Source organism: Psammomys obesus, unplaced genomic scaffold (assembly GCF_907164565.1).
Source record: "Psammomys obesus unplaced genomic scaffold, mPsaObe1.curated_primary_1811, whole genome shotgun sequence".
Classification (NCBI taxonomy): Eukaryota; Metazoa; Chordata; class Mammalia; order Rodentia; family Muridae; genus Psammomys; species Psammomys obesus.
The window spans coordinates 32,878,137-32,897,313 of NW_026585644.1; the positions used below are offsets into that span (position 1 = coordinate 32,878,137).

Genomic DNA, 19,177 nt, shown 5'->3' on the forward strand with positions numbered 1-19,177 from the left:
TTAACCGTCACACACACACACACACACACACACACACACACACACACACACACACCACTCCAGGTGAGGGTGAGGGAGGAAAGCCAGGGGCGGCAGCTCTCCTCGGGCACATACATGTACTGGCCAGTGCTGCGGCAGAGTGGCTGGTGTGACTGGACTGCTAGGAGGATACAGCAACTGGGACCAGTGCGTCTGAGAGGCCCGTTGGAAGTGGCCCTAAAACGTGGGACTCCGGCAAGGAGTTGAGGCAGGGCACACATACAGGTGGGCTTCGCTGTTCCCTTAAAGTCATCGGAATAGACCCACAGTAACAGCAGCTCTCCTCCCACCTCTGGTTCCTCCTCCCACCTCTGGTTCCACCCCCCACCAGTGTTGGTGTGGAACCCAGCATGCTTGCCAAGTGCTTTACTGTTGAGCTACACCCCCACAGCTACACAGAGCAGCCTCTACCGACTCTATCTCAGAAGACACGGTCTCTCACAGCAGCCCTGACCTGTCCCTGTTGAGCCACGGTTGGGTCCTTGTGGCATCCCCTTTCACCCCTTCATCTGGTCAGTGAACAGCGCTCTGTCTTTCTACACCCTCCAGGTCCGGGGCTTGCTTCTCGCCCCGGGTTCCCTCTCTTCCCATTTCTCAGAGAACACAGAGTAAGAGCCCAAGGTGTGATTGTGCATGCCTGTAACGCCAGAACCTCCAGTACTCTGGAGGTTGAGGCAGGAGGACGACTGCCAGTTGGAGACCAGTTTGGGATGTACAATACGACCCTTGTCTCAGAAATAAAATAAAGAAGCTAGGTAAAGAAGCATGTGCCTTTAACCCCTACACTTGGGAGGCAGGGGCAGGCAGATCTCTGAGTGTTTGAGGCTAGCCTGGTCTATGTTGTGAGTTTCATGACACCTCGCCTCAAAAATAAAAATAAAATGAAGAGTAAAATTCCCCAAGTCGCTTGCATACTTCCAGCCCAGCCAAGACCTGTTTTTAGTGGAAACAGTCCTCAGACAGGCTGGTAGGTTTGGGGCCTGCCTCTCATTCTCACACACCTGCCCCACCTTGCTCAACAAGGACTCAGCAGGACCTGCCATTTTCCCCTTGCCTCCCCTCCTCCTTTAAGGGCCAGAGAAGCCACACATTTCCCAGCAGATTTTCCCTGGCTTCCATTGGTCCTCACCCCTGACCAGGGCCCTCCTCACTGGACTCCCTCAGATTTTACTTGCATGCTCTGGAAAGCAAATCTTTGGGAAGAGTTAAATGCCCCATTACAGCTCTATCTGCCTCAGGCCTTCCGGAAGGCCACTGCTGGGGTGTGACCAGGAGAAGCAGTCCAGGCCTAAGAGCTAAAATCAAGGGGATCAGCCACTGAGTCTCCATTTAAAGAGGTCTGGTGTGGAAACAAGGAGGGGATTTAGTTCTGTTGGAGAAAAATCAAATGGCTCTGAGACTGGAAAAGTAACCCACACTGCAAAGCCCTGGGAACCGTAAAACTGCCCAGCCAGCGGCTCAGGCCAGCGGCTCCCTGGCTTCCCCTGGCTTCTGCCCATCTGCCCTGCAGTGCTGCCCTCTGGAACCCACTCCCTCCTGGCTGCGCAGGAGGCTGCTATGGAGTAAGGAGCCCAGCCTAGCTCAGCTGAGCTCAGCGCCAGCTCCCACCCACTCCTCCTCCCGCCCTTGCTGAGTTATTCTTAGCAAGAGTGACCTCAGAATGCTCCCTCCAAGCAAAAATAACCCTGGAGGAAGTTGGTGGGCATAAATCCCCACTGATATGCATGCAGCTAGCAAACAGGGCATAGAACCTTGTGGGACCGGTCATACCCCAACCACAGGCTCTGGGGGGGCTAGGGCAGAAGCCGTCCCTCTGACGCCCCAGCTGGAACCACCCACGGAGAACAAAGACCTCTCCAGAGCTGTCTAGGCTTGTGACCAGGCAGGAACCAGCCTTACACAGACCCATTTGTCACACTGCAATGTCTTCAGGAGCTAGTGAACAGGGAAATGGCCCTTTCTCTCCACTGGACACACACACACACACACACAGGCCTGATTTCACATGCTGGTCTTCTCCTCCCCCAGCAAGGGCCCTGGCCAGCCCACAGGCCTGACCCAGGTGCCAGCTCCCTTCCTAAGCCCCTCCTAGCTCAGCAGCTGGCTTCCTGTTTCCTGTTGCCGGCACTATCTTGGCTTTCACCAATGCAGTGCTGCCAGGGAGACTGGCTGATCCCCCAGTCCTTGGACCACTCCAGCCTCCCCAATTATACCTGGATTCCTGGGAGTTGTGTCAAATTCCCTTGGTTATATTTTCCTTCTTTCTTTTTATTTTTTATTTTTAAGACAGGGTCTTACGTGGCCAAGGCTAGCCTTGAATTTGATACTAGCTAAGGATGACCTTGAACTTCTGATCCTCTGTATGCCAAGTTGTGGCATTCCAGCCATGTTTATGCAGTGCTGAGAATCAAAACCAGGGCCTTGTGCATGCATGGCAAGCACCCTGCCAACTGAACCACACCCCCAGATCTCAGCTTTCTTTGTATGATTTTTGGAAGAGTTTGCATGTTTTCAAACTGCCCTGCATTCATATATTAGCTTAAAAAAAAAAAAAAAGGGAGCCTTTGTGGACCTAGGCTCCCAGGGAGACTGAAAGCACAGAGCTTCCCAGTAGAGGGGAGGGGATCTAAGGGGTGAATCTTCCAGTGAATTATTGTTACTGGTGTATGTGTGTGTGTGTGTTCAGGTCATGGTAGTCTTGTGAAGGTCAGAGGACAGTTCTTGGGAGCTGAGTCTCCATCTTCCATGGATTCTTCAGACTTTTACCTACTAACTCATCTTGCTAGCCTGAGGTAAGCCTTTAAACCGGCCTTTGTAGGCAACAAAGTGCTACACTATTGGCCTTTTTATTCTTGGTCTTGTTCATCAATGGTGGGACCATCCTAACACCAAGGGTCAAAATAATGGAGTCAGGAGGCAGAAGGACTGTGGCAAGTTCAAGGACTACCAGGGCTACAAAGTGAGACTGTCTCAAAAAGACAGTCAGCCAATCAACTCCCATCCGAAAACAACATGGAAAGCTAGGTGTGGTGGTAGTTCATGCCTTGACATCTCAGTACCCGAGGGAGGGTAGAGGCAGGAGAATCAGTAGATTAAGGTCCACCTACCACCGCAGCCAAACAAACCCTGAAACCCCCAAACCAAACTCAACCAGTCCAGGGCTAAAGGCAAGTCCAAGATACGGGTTGTGGAATTCCGGGGTCGGGGAGAAGAGGGGTTGGCGGGACAGAGGAGCTGTGGTGGGCCTGGATTTTTAAGTTCTCTGTTTGCTAAGAAATCCTATCATTGTAAAAACAAAACAGGCGAATGCATGTGCTAATAATATAACTTGATCAAAGAAGGAGCCGGAGGGGGAGGGTGTGGGGGGAGGAGGAGAGTTTCCGGGGCTAGGGGCGTGGCTCAGGAGCTGAGCACTTGGCTGAAGATGTGTAAACTAGGACTGAGTACCACTGAGTGAATATGTAAATAAGTAAATAAATCAGATTGCAGTTTAGAAACCTCAAGCTCTTAGACAGCGACTCTGCGCTCTCTGCAGACAAGCAACAACCGCACTTCTGGAAGTGAGGTGTGCAGACCGTGGCCATCCTAACGTGTGGCTCCCAGTTTGTCTGGTTTCTTTGTGCTTCACCAGCACTGATTTTACGAGCAGGTCAAGGAGGGGCTTACCACCTACAGGGGCCAAACTGGGCTTTGTTTTTTATTACTTTATTTTATGTGTGTGTGTGTGTGTGTGTGTGTGTGTGTGTGTGTGTGTGTGTGTATGTGTGTGTTATATGGGAAGAGTACATACACATACCCCCATGGCATGGGTGTGGAAATTCTTTGAGGAGCCTGTCTTTTCATGGATGCTGGGGTCTGAATTCAGGCTGCCTGTTATGCGCACGTGCCTTTGCTTGCTGAACTACCTCCCAGGCCCCGGGCCTCATTTTCAAGCAAGGCTTGATGGGGTGTGGCTCCATCTCTTGATGGGAGAAGGCAGGTAAGGCTGTGAAACAGCACACATGGGGAAAATGAGCCTGGAGTAGTCTGTGGGACAGCAAGAATTCGAGGTTCTTCTGTTGGAGAGGGGTAAGTGTTGGGCACTAGTGGGGGGGGGTCAGAATGAGATGGCAGTGAGCTGGAAAGTCAGGGACGATGTTCTGGATCACGTCTAACAAGAAATGGAGTCCATGAAACAGGTGTGGGTGGTGGCACATGCCCCTGGGAGGCAGAGGCAGGCCGAGCTCTGTGAGTTCGAGGCCAGCCTGGTCTACAAGGGCAGCCAGGGCTGTTGAACAGAGGAATCCTGTCTGGAACCTCCCCCTGACACATACACCCCCCCCCCAAAAAAAAAAATAGAAAGAAAGAAAGGGAGTCCTAGGGCTAGAGAGATGTTCAACCATTAAGGCCATTTGCTGCTCTTCCAGAGGACCCAGGTCCCAGATTCTGAGAACCCAAATGGCAGCTCAGACCCAGCTGTACAGATCCAGGGGATCAACACCCTCCCTCCTCCAGCCTCTGTGGGCACCAGGCATGCACATGGCACACAGACATACATGCAGGCAAAACACCCATTCAGATAAAATAATAGAAATGGAATTCTGCTGGGCTCAGTGGCACACACCACGCAGCTTCAATTCCAGTGCTCCGGAAGGCCAGCCTGGGCTACCTAGTGAGGCCCTCTTCGGCCACCCTCGGCTTTCTAGGTCTCCCCTCCATTATTTTCCTGCCCTAAGAGACTTGCCTGAGAGACTGAACTGCGCTGCTCTAACATTCCTAGGAGATCTAGGGCCAGGGCCACAGCTGCAGCAGATCCAGGGAAGCCTGCTGAACTCCTGCCGAGAGGAGAGGAGAGGAGAGGAGGAAGGCCGCCTCCTGCCCCAGAGCTAGCTACCCAGACTGAGGCCATGGAGGCCTGCAGAACAGGGAATTCACCCAGGCAGCCACCGAGTAAAAGTTGCATTTTCTTTCTTTTCTTTCTTTTTTCTGGTTTTTCAAGACAGGGTTTCTCTGTGTAGCTTTGGCTGTCCTGGACTCTTTTTGTAGAGCAGACTGGCCTCAAACTCACAGAGCTCCACCTGCCTCTGCCTCCCTAAGTGCTAGGGATTAAAGGCATAAGTCACAACACTTGGCTAAAAGCTGCATTTTCTGAGCTGACTTTCTGTTCCTTCCAACATATAAGATTCCCTTAAAATACACAAGTGTTTCGCCTGCTTGTATGTCTGTGTTCCACATTCCTGTCTGGTGCCCTTGGAGGTCAGAAAGACAGCATCCGACCTCCGGGAACTAGAGTTATGTATGGTTGGGAGCCACCATGTGGGTGCCGGAAGTAAAACCCCAGGTCCTCTGCAGGGGCAGCAAGAACTCCAAACTGCTAAGCCAACTAACGCACCAGCCCCTTTACAAAAAAATATTTATTGCCAGGCATAGTGGTGTAGCCAAGGCTAGCCTCAGACTCACCATTTAGCTAAGATGGCCTTAAGCTTTATTATTATTATTATTATTATTATTATTATTATTATTATTATATTGGTTTTTCAAGACAGGGTTTCTCTGTGTAGCTTCTGATATCCTGGAACTCACTCTGTAGATCAGGCTGGCCTCGAACTCACAGAGATCAGCCTGCTTCTGCCTCCCAAGTGACAGGACTAAAGACAAGTGCCACCATCCCGTGGCTGACTTTGAACTTCTAATCTTCCTGCTTCCACACCCAAGTGGTCAGATTACAGACATGTGCTGCCATGCTCGATATTATATAGCATTGAGATCAAACCTAGGGTTTTGTGCATGCCAGGCAAGCACTCTACCAACCAAGCCAAATTCCCAGGCCACAAGGACTCCTTCTAACATCTATCTCATGCCCCAGACTCCTCAGTAGGCATCAGCTCTCCAGGGGCCTCTCCTCTGAGTCCAAGTGGCTGTAATGTCACCCGGGACACAGGCTGGACCATATCTACTCGATGATTTGTGTGATATACACTGCTTCCCATGGGGGCTGCCCAGAGGCCAGGGCCCCACGCCAAAGGCCCACGCCCTGGTCTGTGGACACTGCCATAGAAATTATGCACAAGCTCGAAGAGCTGGGATGCATTCTTTCTCCTGTCAGACTGTGGGTGCCATGGTTCTAGGCAGACACAAGCCTAGCCCTTGCTCAGCACAAGACTGAATTCATCTCACTGTCAGAGCGCTCTAGAAGGAACCCATTCTGGTAGTGACTTGCTCAAGCTCATTAAGGTGGTGGACTGTGAAGCTGGCGTATGACCCAGGCCTGCCGAACGCCAAAGCCGAAGCTGGCCGCCCCAGGCCTCGCTCTGCAAGTTATTTCCTTATACCCTCTGACCCCAGACTTTTCACCCTCTCTCCGTGCTGCGCCTTCCTTTTGATTCCCGACCAACAAATTGGAGTCAAAGGGTCACCGGCTCTTTATTTGTTACAGGTGCGGTGGCTCCTCAGCAGCTAGAGTGGAGAGACAGCGTTCTGCAGATTCCAGGCTGAGCCAAAACACGCCTGCGGTCAAATGGAGCCAGCTGCCCCCTCACACCCCTTCACCCCTCAAGGTGCTCTTAGGTGAAAGTGGGGCAGAAGCATCCGGGGGGAATCTGATAGCGAAGCCGGCCTCAAAACCGGAAATTCTTCTGAACTCCCATTTCATCCTTCCATTGTCAAGTGAATTTTTCATGACAGGCCATAAAATATCCATGTGTGCTTTATTATTAAAATGTCCTAAATGACTTTCCAGCTAGTTACCTAACTTCCGCCCCTCCTTCACATGAAGCAGAATTGGCCATGGTACCCATTAGCTCCCAACAGGTTCCCAGGACCCATCTCCCGGACTGGGTGCGTGAAAACCGCTGCTCAGTTCCCGGGCTGCCATGCAGGACTGAGTTAGCAACCCAGAGCCCCTGCTCCCCCCCACCACACTGCGGCTCCAAGTTTACTGTTCTCTGCTGGGAGGGCTAAGAGAAAGGAACCAGCTGGCCTTGTGCTGGGAAATAATTATCCACCCGAGGTTAGGCATGAGGGAGGCAGGCTCTTCCCGCCCACAGCTTGGCCACACCCCCAGCTCTCTCCATCTTGAGCAGCCCCAGAGCTCCCAGAGACCTCAGCAGCATGGCTCCCTGGAGCAGGAGCTGGGGGCCAGTGGCCCCACTGCCACCCAGCAGGCCTTCAGCACTGCCTGGGGCCTCTTTTTGCAGAAGCTCGGCCTGCTGTCTTCGTTTCTCTGGAATCAGGCTCTGGCCTCAGGTCCTTCCCTGATGTTCCCCCTCCTGGGAGCCCAGGACCATGACTGAGTGTACTGCTCTGTGGCAGGGGGCTTCATGGCCAGGCTCAGGGGCTCTCAGTCGGGCGGGGGAGCCTGGCAGGCTTTCCTGATGCCCTTCCAGTGCGAAGTCAGGGGTCAGAGCCCAGCTGAACTCTCAGCTCCCACACCCACCGGACAAGTTCCCTGGTCTCCTTTCCAAAAACGGAGAAAACAGGGAAAGGAAAGGTGTTCAGGAGGGTGAAGAATGAATGGAGGATCTAGCAAAGCCCTGCAGATGGCCTCGATATCCCCAAAGCGCTGCAGACACACATCACCGCTGTCCACGGCAAGGGTTACGGGAGAGAGAACACTCACCGGAGGGTGCTTGCGCTTCCGGCCAGGCCTCCCCACCTTCCGGGCCGTGGTGGTGGGCTCTTGGCGCTCCTCCTTGCCACGATTCTCCTCCTGTTCCTCTCCTTCCTGTGGGCACAGACACACCCTGTAAGCCAGAGCTGACCCAAGACGCACTGTGTTCCAGGCAGTCTGGGCTGGCATGGCCCTCCTCCGCAACAGTCACATTTCCAGGGCTGTGCCGTGCTGTCCCCACGCCCGCTGCATGGCAAAGCTGAGCCCCATCCCGGTGCATCCCGAGGGCTGGCCTGCAGCTGCCACAGAGTGCATGCCTAGCATGCACAAGATCCCTAGGTTCAGTCCCAAGCGTGAACCAAATAAAAAAGTCCTAGAGGGACCTCAGGGGCCTCCAGCAGGTGTTTCTCCCTCTGACGTCTGCCCTGTGTGTGCTTTGATTTTATTTTTTAGATAGGGTCTCACTACATAGCCCTAAATGACCTTGAACTTGCAACGTAGACCAGGCCTCCAAAGAAACTATCTGCTTCTCCTTCCCAAGTGCCAGGATAGATAGAAGGTGTCTGTACCATGCTCAGCTTCTATTATTTATTATTATTTATTATTATTATTATTATTATTATTATTATTATTATTATTATTGGGTTTTTCTGAGACAGGGTTTCTCTGTGTAGTCTTGGCTATCCTGGACCTCACTCTGTAGATCAGGCTAACCTCAAACTCAGATACCCACATGCCACTGCCCGGCTTCCAAGACAGGATGTCATCTAGCTCAGACTAGGCCCAAACTCCCAAGAACGATCTCGAACTACTGTCTCCATCTCTGTGTGCATGTACTCCATACAGAGTACATATATGTGCAGGTATGTGGAGACGAGGAACCAATCTTCAGGGTCTTTCTCAATTGCTCTCCACCTTAAATTTTTTTTTCTTTCTTTAAGCCAGGCATGGTGGCACAAACCTTTAGTCCCAGCACTCAGGAGGCAGAGGCAGGCGGATCACTGAGTTCAAGGCCAGCCTGGGCTACACAGAGAAACTCTGTCTCAGAACAAAAAAACATAAATAAAAAAAATAATTATTTAACTGCACATGTGAACCTTCAGGAGTTCATTCTCTACCATCTGGGTCAGGAGGTCAGGCTATGTGCCAAGTGACTTTATCCAGGAACTATGTGGCAAACCCTAAGCCTTATTTTTTTTTTTTAAGATTTATTTATGTAGTATTCCGCCTGCATGTACACCTACATGCCAGAAGAGGGCACCAGATATCGTTATAGATGGTTGTGAGGCACTGTGTGGGTGCTGTGAACTGAACTCAGGACCTTTGTAAGAGCGGCCCATGCTCTGAACCTCTGAACCATCTCCCAGCCCCCTACACCTTATCTTTTTGAGACAGGGTCTTCTCACTGAATTCAATGATATAGCTAAACTGTCTGGCAAACACCAGGGCTGTTCCTGGCACAGCCTCCCCAGCAAGGGGGTTACAGATATTCACCACATCACCCAGTGTTTATGTGGGTGCTGGGCTCTGACCTGGGATTGCCACACGCAAGGCTTTACCCACAGAGCCATCTTCCCAACCCTCATATTTTCCTGTAACACAACCATCAGGGAGTGGCGTACACCTGTTAGGGAGGCAAGGCAGGCAGATCTCTGAGTTCAAGGCCAGCCTGGTCTAGAGAGGGAGCTCCAGGACAGTCAGGGCTACATGGAGAAACCCTGTCTCAGTAAAACAAACAAACAAACAAAAGATCATAACACAAGCTTCTGATAAGGACTTATTTCTGGGCTGCCACGTAGGTGCTAGGGATTGAAACTGGGTCCTCTGGAAGACCAGTCAGTACTCTTAACCGCTGAGCCATCTCTCCAGCCCCCAAGGACTTATTTCTGAGTCTGTCTGGTTTGGGTACTAGGTACTAAACCCAGGGCTTCATATTTGCTAACTAAGTGCTCTACCACTGAGCCATATTCCCAGACCACAGCTGGTTTTTATTCATAAGAAGAAGAAGAAGGAAGAAGAAGGAGGAGGAGGAGGAGGAGGAGGAAGGAAGGAAGGAAGGAAGGAAGGAAGGAAGGAAGGAAGGAAGGAAGGAGGAAGAAGGAAGAAGAAGGAGGAAGCAGAAGGAAGAAGAAGAAGAAGAAGAAGAAGAAGAAGAAGAAGAAGAAGAAGAAGAAGAAGAAGAAGAAGAAGAAGAAAAATCTTACATAGCTACAAACATTCAAGGAGGAAGCTACTTAGTGAATCTTTATCAAAAACAAAATAATGTGATAATGTGAAATGATCAATTTGGTGATGTTGTTTAAGACCCATGCAAAGCTTGAAATGAAGGCCTCTGTGCAGAATGTAGGAATTTCACCCAGGCTGTCCTGGCCCGTGTGGCTCTGGCACTCCAAGATCACAGAAGGGTCTTGGAGACCATGGCACCTCTTGATCCTCCTCATTCAGTTCTGCTCGTTTTGCTCAGGGCTGGGACCTCTGGGCCTACCTCCTGGGGCAGAGCTGCATACCTAGAAAGTCCTGCCTCGCTGCTCCAGCCTGGCCACAAACCACCCACAAGTCCCTTTTGACTCAGCAGGCTCCAACATGACTAACCACTGGAAGAAACAATGTTGGGGAAGGGAAGAGGGCCCTTGACCCAGCTGAAGGGCAGCAGGCTGCTCACCAGGCCCCTCATGATCTTAGTGGCTGACAATGGCTTTGCAGATGTCACTGGAGGAGCCAAACCACAGAGACACTGGTACCATGGATGGAGAAGGCGATGGTGCCCAGGTTTCCTGGAGATTTGAAATGGTCCTCCACATCTCACTCAACTTTCATTTTCTGTGATTTCAAAATAGTTTGTGGCTCACCACATTAATTCTCAGGTATTAGTAGGCCATGCAAAGAAGACCTACTGTGACCAATCACAGGCACCAACACAAAATAAGAGCATCATTGGCCTGTTTGTCTGTCTGTCCAACCACCTGTCTCCTCAAGGTACATCTGGGAAGCAGACAATCCCAGCTCAAGTTCTAACAGGCGTCTGAAGAGATATGAGGAGAGACGACAGGCATACCTCGGCACCCACTGGTGGGGACATCCCAGCTTGCAAAGGAGACAGAAGACGTCTCCAGTGTGCTATAGGAGCAAGGAAGGGCTGCTAGGCAAGAGACCAGATGCAATGATGTCAAGGAGATTTGGCTAGGGGTCACCAGAGCTGGCTTCGGAGGACGCTACCACTGGGGTTGGAGAAGGGCTAGAGGGCCATGTAAGGGGTGCAGCCATAAAGGGTCTCCAGGGGGAGCCAGCAGCAGAGGCAGCTCCAGTGTGGAGGGAGAGGCTAGCTCCAGGGCCACTGATTCCTGGGGTTCCTTTTAGGAGAGGCTGACAAGGGAGAGGTGAGAATAGAAGGCCATAGAGAGACAGGCAACCAAAGGGCCATGCAGGAGGCTCTCAAAGGCCCTGCTACATGTAGCCCAAGGACACATGCCCAAGGGAAGCCAAGCTGTTGGCTCTGAGTTGTCTCCCAAGGTCTTAAGGATGGTTCTTCAAGAAATGACTACTGGGGACACTGAGGTCAAATCTGACCCACGCAGCTCAGAGTGTAAGGGTCGCTATGGAATGGTGAGTTTGGGAGTGAGGCATTGCTTTTGGTTTGATTCTGCCACAGCTTGTTTCTGTCTTCATAAAACTATCAGGGAAAGTGTGAGGTCAGATGGCCCAGGACACAAAGCCGACGAAAGTAGGCCCATGGTTCCTATTTCATCATTGGATCGTTCTCCCTGAGCCTTAGTTTCCTCATTCACAAGACAGGGTAGGAACACGCCATTGTGCCTGCCTCGAAGGCCTCTAATATAAATAAATGACAGGCCTGTGCTCTGCTTCATTCACGTTTTTTACCTAACTACCACTGTTCTTTAGCAAACTACATTTATTACAGTTCACTTGTTTGGGATTGGTTTGACTTTCTAGATTTCGTTTAGAAAATCAAAGAGTGAAAGCCAGTCTGGGTCTCTAATCAGAAAAAAAGAAAACATGGCCAACACAGCAATGATCAAAAACCAAAGCCGCTTGGGCTAGATTGGTAGAACGCTTGTGTGGTGTGCTTGAGACACAGCTATCTCCTCAGCACTGTGTAAACCAGGTGTGGTCATACATGCCTGCTGCCCCGGCACTTAGGAAGCTGACGTGAAAGATCATACAGTTAAGGTTATCCTTGGCTACATGGAGATCTCAAAACCATCTTAGGCCTTGACCAAAACAAACCAAAACCAAAATGAAAATCAGCCCAAAGACACTTGACCTTCCGGTACAGACAAGCCCTGTTCTCATGAATCCCATGGGAAAGTGTTCAAGGGTCTTTAACAGTAAACCCTATGCCATATGGCTGTGGTCCCTTGCTTTACTCCATACAAGCTAGCCAGGCATGCTACACACACTCAGCACACTTTCGTCCCTCGCTGATTCAGTTCAGGGTAACCCAGCCTAGGAAGAAGGGGCCACCTCTCCAGAACCTGGGGAGCACCAGGTGGGGAGCTGTGTGCCAGGCCTGAACCCCAGGCCTAGCATGAAGTAAAGGATGCACAGACATCCCAGTCTTCAGGATCTACATCCAGCCTTGGCTCCCACATTCCCATGAAGCTCAGAAGCAGGGCTTTGTGGAAAGCAACATACCATTCTAAAATGGAGACCATACTTTCTGGGCCTGCCTGCGGCTCATGCTGCCGGGCAGCGGCCTGATACAGAGTAAGGTAAACAGATGGCCAGGGCCATGCCCTTAGTGACTCTAGTGGTTTATTCTTGCATCTGTTAGGGCCCGTTTTACGCAGCATCCGTGCTGGCGGGTTAGGCAAAGGAATGTGGGCTGTGCTTCTCATATCTGCAAGCATCACTGAAGGAAGGCGCATCTCTATTACCATGCCAGAATCTGAGCCACAGTAACCTGAGCAGTTGGAAACAGCAACACATTTAGTGGGAACAGATTTGAGTCCAGGTTGGTCTCCTCCTCTGTCAACTCAGGAGACTCAAGAACTGTAGGGGAACAGGAATTACAGCTAGGGGCTTTGGAAAGAGCAGGGCTGAACTAGACAGGGACTCCCACTGTGTTCTGTACTTACCAGTCATCCCAAACTTATTTTCTTCTCTGCAGCTTGCCTTCCTCATCCATGAAATGGGAATCATGCTTACTTCACAGTTACAGCATGAGATATAAGCGAGGGGATAGATGAACACTGGCATGTGACAGTCACTGGGGAGCTGCTCACTTCCTCCTGCCTCCACACAGCCTGACTAGAATGTTTCACACAGGCCCAGCCTTCCCAGCTCACCCCCAGCCCCACTCCTGGCCTCTAGCAAATCCTAGCTATCTCCCCTCCATGTGCAGCCATCACTCACAAGCAGACAGATCCCAACATCTGGCTGCTGCTGTTGCTATGGTGAGCTATGCAGATGCTGGGGCGCTCCGACTTTTCCAAATTGCAAGGTGGATTATATCATTTGACAGAGCTTTAATCCTCTCTGATGGGGACCCCATGGGGCTGCAGGATCACACCCTGCTCCTAGTCCTTACAAAGGTCCCTGGGCTCTTGCTGGAAGGCCTGGGTTTCCTTTCCATTCCGGGGCCCCAGCAGCAGCAGGTGCAGAGGCAGCTGCTTCCCCCTGCAGCTAGGCTGAGCTTTTCCTTCTGCCTAAAGCACCTTCCCTGAAGGCTTTTCAGCCTGGCCTGCTGGGCTTGTTCCCCTACCTAGACTGAATGGATAGATCCTGATAGACACCCTCTCCTGTAACGCCTGCTTCCCAGGACTCCAACTATGGGTACCATGCTAACTAGGCTATAAGCTCCTTGAAGGAAGCAACCAGAGCAATCGTTTATGTTCAGTTTTGGAGGCAGAGTCTCACAATGAATTTTGGGGTGCCTTCAAACTTGCAATCCTCCTGCCTTGGCCTCCCAGAGCTAAGATTCTAGGATGCACTACTGTGCTTGGCCAACGGGACTTCTTGGGAGGTGGAGATGGGAGGACCAGAAGTTCTAGGCCAGCCTAGAGCACATGAGCGCCCATTTTAAAACCTAACAACAGAAAAAAAAAAAGCCTAGACTGACAGACAGCATAAGACAGACACTGGAAAAACCCTTCAGTGAGTGACTGCCACATAGCAGATACTCAGTAAAGAAGGGAGTCCATACACACCGAGGAGACACACAGAGACCTACAAACCTGTGCAGGTACACAGGGCACAGAGTCACACAGGTCTGCAGTCACAAGCGGATGAGCATAGATTTACCATGATGGTCTAACACTCATCATGTGGCCTGGGATGCCCTCAGACCTACAGACCTCTTGCTTTGCCTTCTCGAGTGCTGATAACCACACCTGCTTTGTTCTTCATTATGTTGCTGTCTGCTTGTTGACGGAGGCCCTCGATGTGTGATTCAGCTTGCCCGTGGGCTCGTGGTCCTCCTGCCTTCATCTCCCAAGTCTCAGGTGTGTGCCTCAACACCCAGTCTGAAACACACCCTCTGTATCTTTAGCATAATTGTCACCTTCCCTTTCTGGAAGCCTCTACGGCCTTGCGGGCACCTTCAGCCAGGGTGGCCTGCTAGATTAGGTGGCTCCCATCAGCTGCTCTCTAAACTTCTGTGGCTATGACTTGACCTACATTTTGGCGCAGCTCACTGGCTGGATTATTTTAAGCCACACACATCTTTGCTTTCTGACAAGCTGGGCTATGCCAACAATAATCGTTCACATTTGTACAGGGCAGCAGAATGCCTGCGCTCTCGCATGTGAACATGCCCTGTCCCCCTCCAAAGGTGCTGCACAGGGAGGCCTGTGTGTAACCAGAGGCTGAGAACCCGTGAATAACAAGAATGGCGGGAGACACTTCCAGAGTCACCTCTGCGAAAGCAGTCCCAGATGTACCTTTTTGAAACAGCCTCTCAAGTACCTGAGGCCAGCCTGGAACTCACTATGTCTGGCCTTGAGTTTAAGACCCTCCTTCCTCTACCTCCCAAGCGCTGGAATTACAGGCTTGCACTGCCTCGCCTGGCTCTATTTCATTCTTATGATTTCCAGAAACCAGAGTGGGTGTCATGTTCTCCCATCACACAGGTGGCAACCTGAAGCTCAGAGAGATGATGAGATTTGTAGAAGGCGGAGGCAGGAGAGGGGGCCTTTGGAACTAACAGCTCCATCTTCTCATCCCCAGCCTGCGGGTCTTTTGAATGTAGCCTGCCCTTATATCTCCCTATGCCATGTTCTACACACACACACACGTGCAGGCACACACAGTGAACACTCAAGCAGTGCACACAGAAAGCACACCTGATACTCACTGGCACGTTTACACACTCACTCATACTTGTCTCTCAATGCCTAGACACAGGTCCTTGCCCTGCAAACAAATATTCTGCCTGAAGCCCTTTCCCAGAAATGGAAAGACACCCATGCTCCCGTCAGTGCTTAGAGCAGAAGCCACTGACCCAGAATCTGCTGAACAGAGGCCTCAAGTTGGTGTCTGAGTCAAGGGGATGAACTGGCCAGATCTTGCCAGCTGCTTGCCCAGGCCTCCCAGGACAACAAGCATGAACGGCCTCTGCCAGCTGGCCGGCCTCCCAGGGGCCGTCTGTGACCATGGAATTTGGTGAAAAGAATTGTCTTCTTCAGGAGGCAAAGCCCTGCCCTGGGCCGCTCTCACATGTGAACATGCTTTGTGCCCCCGACAGGGGTGGTTCTTGCCACACAGGAAGGCCCATGTGTAACGAGAGGCTGAGAACCCTCGAATAACAAGAATGGCTGGAGACACTTCCAGAGTTACCTCTGCGAGCCCAGCAGCCCTTCATTTCAGTAGTTGACAGTCGTCAGCCAACACCCACTGGTGTCCTAGGGTAATTATTGATGCAGAGAAATCACCCCTCCTAGTCAAAGGCCAGCACGTCTCTGAAGACAGGGGTCACGCCTTAGCGTTCCTTTTGCGGTCCCCCACAGGTCATGGGCACTTACACAGCAGGTGTTTCACAAATGATAAAGGATTAGAGATAGTTTTGCTGCTGGGCCGCGGTGGCACACGCCTTTAATCCCAGCCCTCAGGAGGCAGAGGTAGGTGGATCTCTGAGTTTGAGGTCAGCCTAGTCTACAGAGTGAGTTCCAGACCAGCCAAGGCTACACAGAGAAACCCTGTCTCGAAAAAAAAACAAAAACAAACAAACAAAAAAAGAAATAGTTTTACCTGCCAGGGCATCCATCCCGCCTCCAAAAGCTGTCTTGTTTCACCTACTTCTGGAACAAACACTTGGCAGGCTGGATCTCATCCCCTCATCCCCAGCATCAGGCCAGGCAACAGGGATATGATGAAAATAGCCACTGAGCCCCTACTGTGTACTGGACACAAATGAAACTTAGTCTCAAGCGAGAGATGACAATATAAAAAAAAAAAAAAAAACCCTTGGTTGATGCTACGATGGGGGCTGCAGCTCACTGTTCTGCTTACGGCCAGCTCCGTGGGTACCAAGTACACTCCTGCAGCAGTCCCATGGCCCTGGACGGCCCCCGATTTAAAGAAGGAGTGAGTCTAGGTGAAACTACTTTACAGCCGCCTGACCTTTGCCAAGTTCCCTCGCCTCCTTTGGTTCCCTACCTGTGTAACAGGGATAAGGCAGCGGGCGCCTCCCGGGTTTCACGGACAATTGCACTAACTGCTGCCTGGTAAAGAGCTGCCTGATAGTAACTCGCCACACCATACCGTGAAATTAGATGCCTGTGGCTGACACCTCTGCAGAAGGAGCCAAAGGCACCACAGGGCCTCCTGGGCCCAGGCCAGGTGCCAGGGCAAAAGGGACCATTTCCTGTCCTGGGACACTTGCTAAGCTCAGCTCTCCATGTCCCCTGTATACAGCTGGGTCCAGTCTTCCCTACACTCACCCTAGGGTAACAGGGCTGGGCCCCAATCCTCACCTTCTCATTTACACAGGGACCTGAGTGACCGTAGGTCTGGCTGTGACCCCTGCTCACGCTTGTGGAGCTATCTACAGTAGGCAGCGGATCTCACTGCCACTCGCCTTGGCTTCCCTTCTGTCCCATGGATACAGGGACCTAGCTTTTTGGGCCTGCAGGCCTGGAGAAGGGAGCTTCTCTTCATATGCTGGGCTCATGGAGGACTCTACCACCCCTCCCCCTCCCCTCACAGCTCTGAGGGGGACAGACAGACAGGTGGGTATGGAGGCAGGCAGGTAGGCAGGCAAATCCAGAATCTAAACTAATTACGCTACTTAACTATGTGGCGGGTCCCTAAGTTAATCAGTCACTCGTATGTACCGTTTCATCACAACATCTCAGGCAGGCATGGTGCTGTTGAGTCACACAGAAAAATCCAACGGCAACCCCAGATCTGACTCGAGGGCCGGGTGGACCCGACCGAGGCCATACTGAGAGCATGGCTACACTTGCCGGTTCACAGCGTCTAACCTCAGGGAATTTTAGTCAACGTAAGCCGAAGCCTGGTCCTGGTCAGCTCTAGTGGACTGTGGACATCGCAAGCCTGCTGAAAGTGGCAAGCATTCAGTTGCTCCACTAAGGAGAAATGTACATGTCATTATGTGGAAAGGAAAAAAAAAAATCAGCTTTTCTCTATTTAAAAATCCTCTAGGGACGGGGGTGAGGGGCTGGAGAGGCGGCTTGTTCAGCGGTTGAAAGTGTGTACTGCTCTTTCAGAGGGCCTGAGTGTTACTCCCAGCACCCACAGTAGGCAACTCACAACCATGTATAACTCCAGCTCCAGAGGAGCTGGCATCTCTAGTCTCCACAGAGGCCCACACACGTGGCACACACACACACACACACACACACACACACAATTTAAAATAAATGATTGTTTAAATTCTAAAAAATAACAACATAAACATATTCTTTAAAGGCGCCTCTAATGACTAGGCAGCCCTAAGCGAGCACATAGGGAAATCTGAGTGCAAGAAAGGCAGGGCCCCTAGGACGGTCTGTGTTCCTGCAGACCGTGGAGGTTCGGGAACCTCACCCAAGGATGCCCTTGAGCTGTGTGCCACACAGACGAAGAGCTCAGTGACAAGGGAAACCTGAACTTGCCAGGCCTCTGGGCTGGACTTGGAGGAGGGAGGGAAGAAAGGAGAGCCCCAACCTTAGCCCCATGTGTACATGTGCACATTCACATTCTCTCTCTTTCTTTCTCTCTCTCTCTCTCTCTTCAAATCTCTCTTCAAAATAGGAAAGGCAGAAGGGGTAAGTGGCCTGAGGACCTGCCTGCCTGCTGTGGCACGGCCTTACCATCTTTGTACCTTCCTACCCCTGTCCTTCACTGGTCCTCCAGGACCACTCATTTCATCCTGCTGACTTTGGGAACATAGCTGCGTGTGAGGCCCCTTGAAAGATAAGGAACAATACATCCAACACCTGAGGGATGGAGAGAAGTTGGATGCCCACAGTAGTGTCTTCGGTGAGGAAGATTTACCTGGCTCTGCGTGTGTATGTATGTGTGTGTGTGTATTCATATGTCTGTCTGTGTGTACACAGCATGAGTGTGCCCATATCATCAGGTAGCCAAACCTGCGCACAGGCACTCCTGCTGGAGCAGAAGTGGACGTCCAGAGGGAAGAGCTACACAGACTCCCAACTTTCATTCTAAATAAACACCCTGAACCTGCGGCACAGGAACGCATGCAACACTGCAGAGCAGTCCCTTTGGAAGCCACTGTCCCCGGGAGAACCCTGAACCGCACCCTGGGAGACTTCAGACCAGGGACTTAGCATCTCTAAGCTTCCATGTAGTCCTTTTTATTTAATTAATGTGTATGAATGCTTTGTTTTCACGCACACCAGAAGGGGGCACCAGACCTCATTATAGATGGTTGTCAGCCACCATGTGGTTGCTGGCAATTGACCTCTGGAAGAGCAGTCAGTGCTCTTAACCACTGAGCCATCTCTCCAGCCCCATTCCTAGCCCCAATGTAGTCCTTAATAAGATGGAATCATAAAAATATCAGTGCCTTTTGGGGCAATTGTAAGAATCAAAATGATGCGCGTAGAGTGCCTGCAAGAGTCAGTGCTCATGCATCTTGGCCACAAAGTTTCTGAAGCCAGAGAAAAGGGCAGCGTGGAGGCCATGGAGACCTTCATCCCCACCAGCCCTCTGCTCTCAGCCTCCCCAAGCAGCCACTCCTGCCCAGCTCATGGATGGCGGGATGCAGGAAGGGAGTGCACTTCCACACATCCCTCTGTGTACTCTCAGAGCTGAGCAAGCACAGCCCCAACTCTGCACCCCATCTGCTTGGCCCTGGCCTCCCTGGTGGAGTCTTAAGCTGTCTGGCCCCCATCCATGGCATTCCTCCTGCTTCATGCCACTTCAGACCCTGGAAATGATATAAGAGAGGGGTTGAGACCCGGGCCCCTCCCGCGCTGTGGGAGGCGGACTCCCAGGCCCTGGAGCGCTCAACTCCGTAGGTAAGGCAAGGGCTTGCACCTCACAGTTCCCACATGTGCGCAGGCGATGCTGATATGGCTGGTTTGGGAGTTACATCTGAGAAGCACCGGCCTGCAAACAAACTGT

General features: G+C 51.5%; 1 protein-coding gene across 1 annotated transcript in view; it reads right to left on the reverse strand.

Moving 5' to 3' along the window:
- The window catches only part of Dnmt3a (DNA methyltransferase 3 alpha), a 77,783-nt gene that overhangs the window by 55,624 nt on the left and 2,982 nt on the right, over positions 1–19,177 (reverse strand). Inside the window, exon 2 of the mRNA XM_055626241.1 lies at positions 7,637–7,741. Coding sequence (XP_055482216.1) covers positions 7,637–7,741 — 105 coding nt within the window. The remainder of the gene's footprint in view (positions 1–7,636; positions 7,742–19,177) is intronic.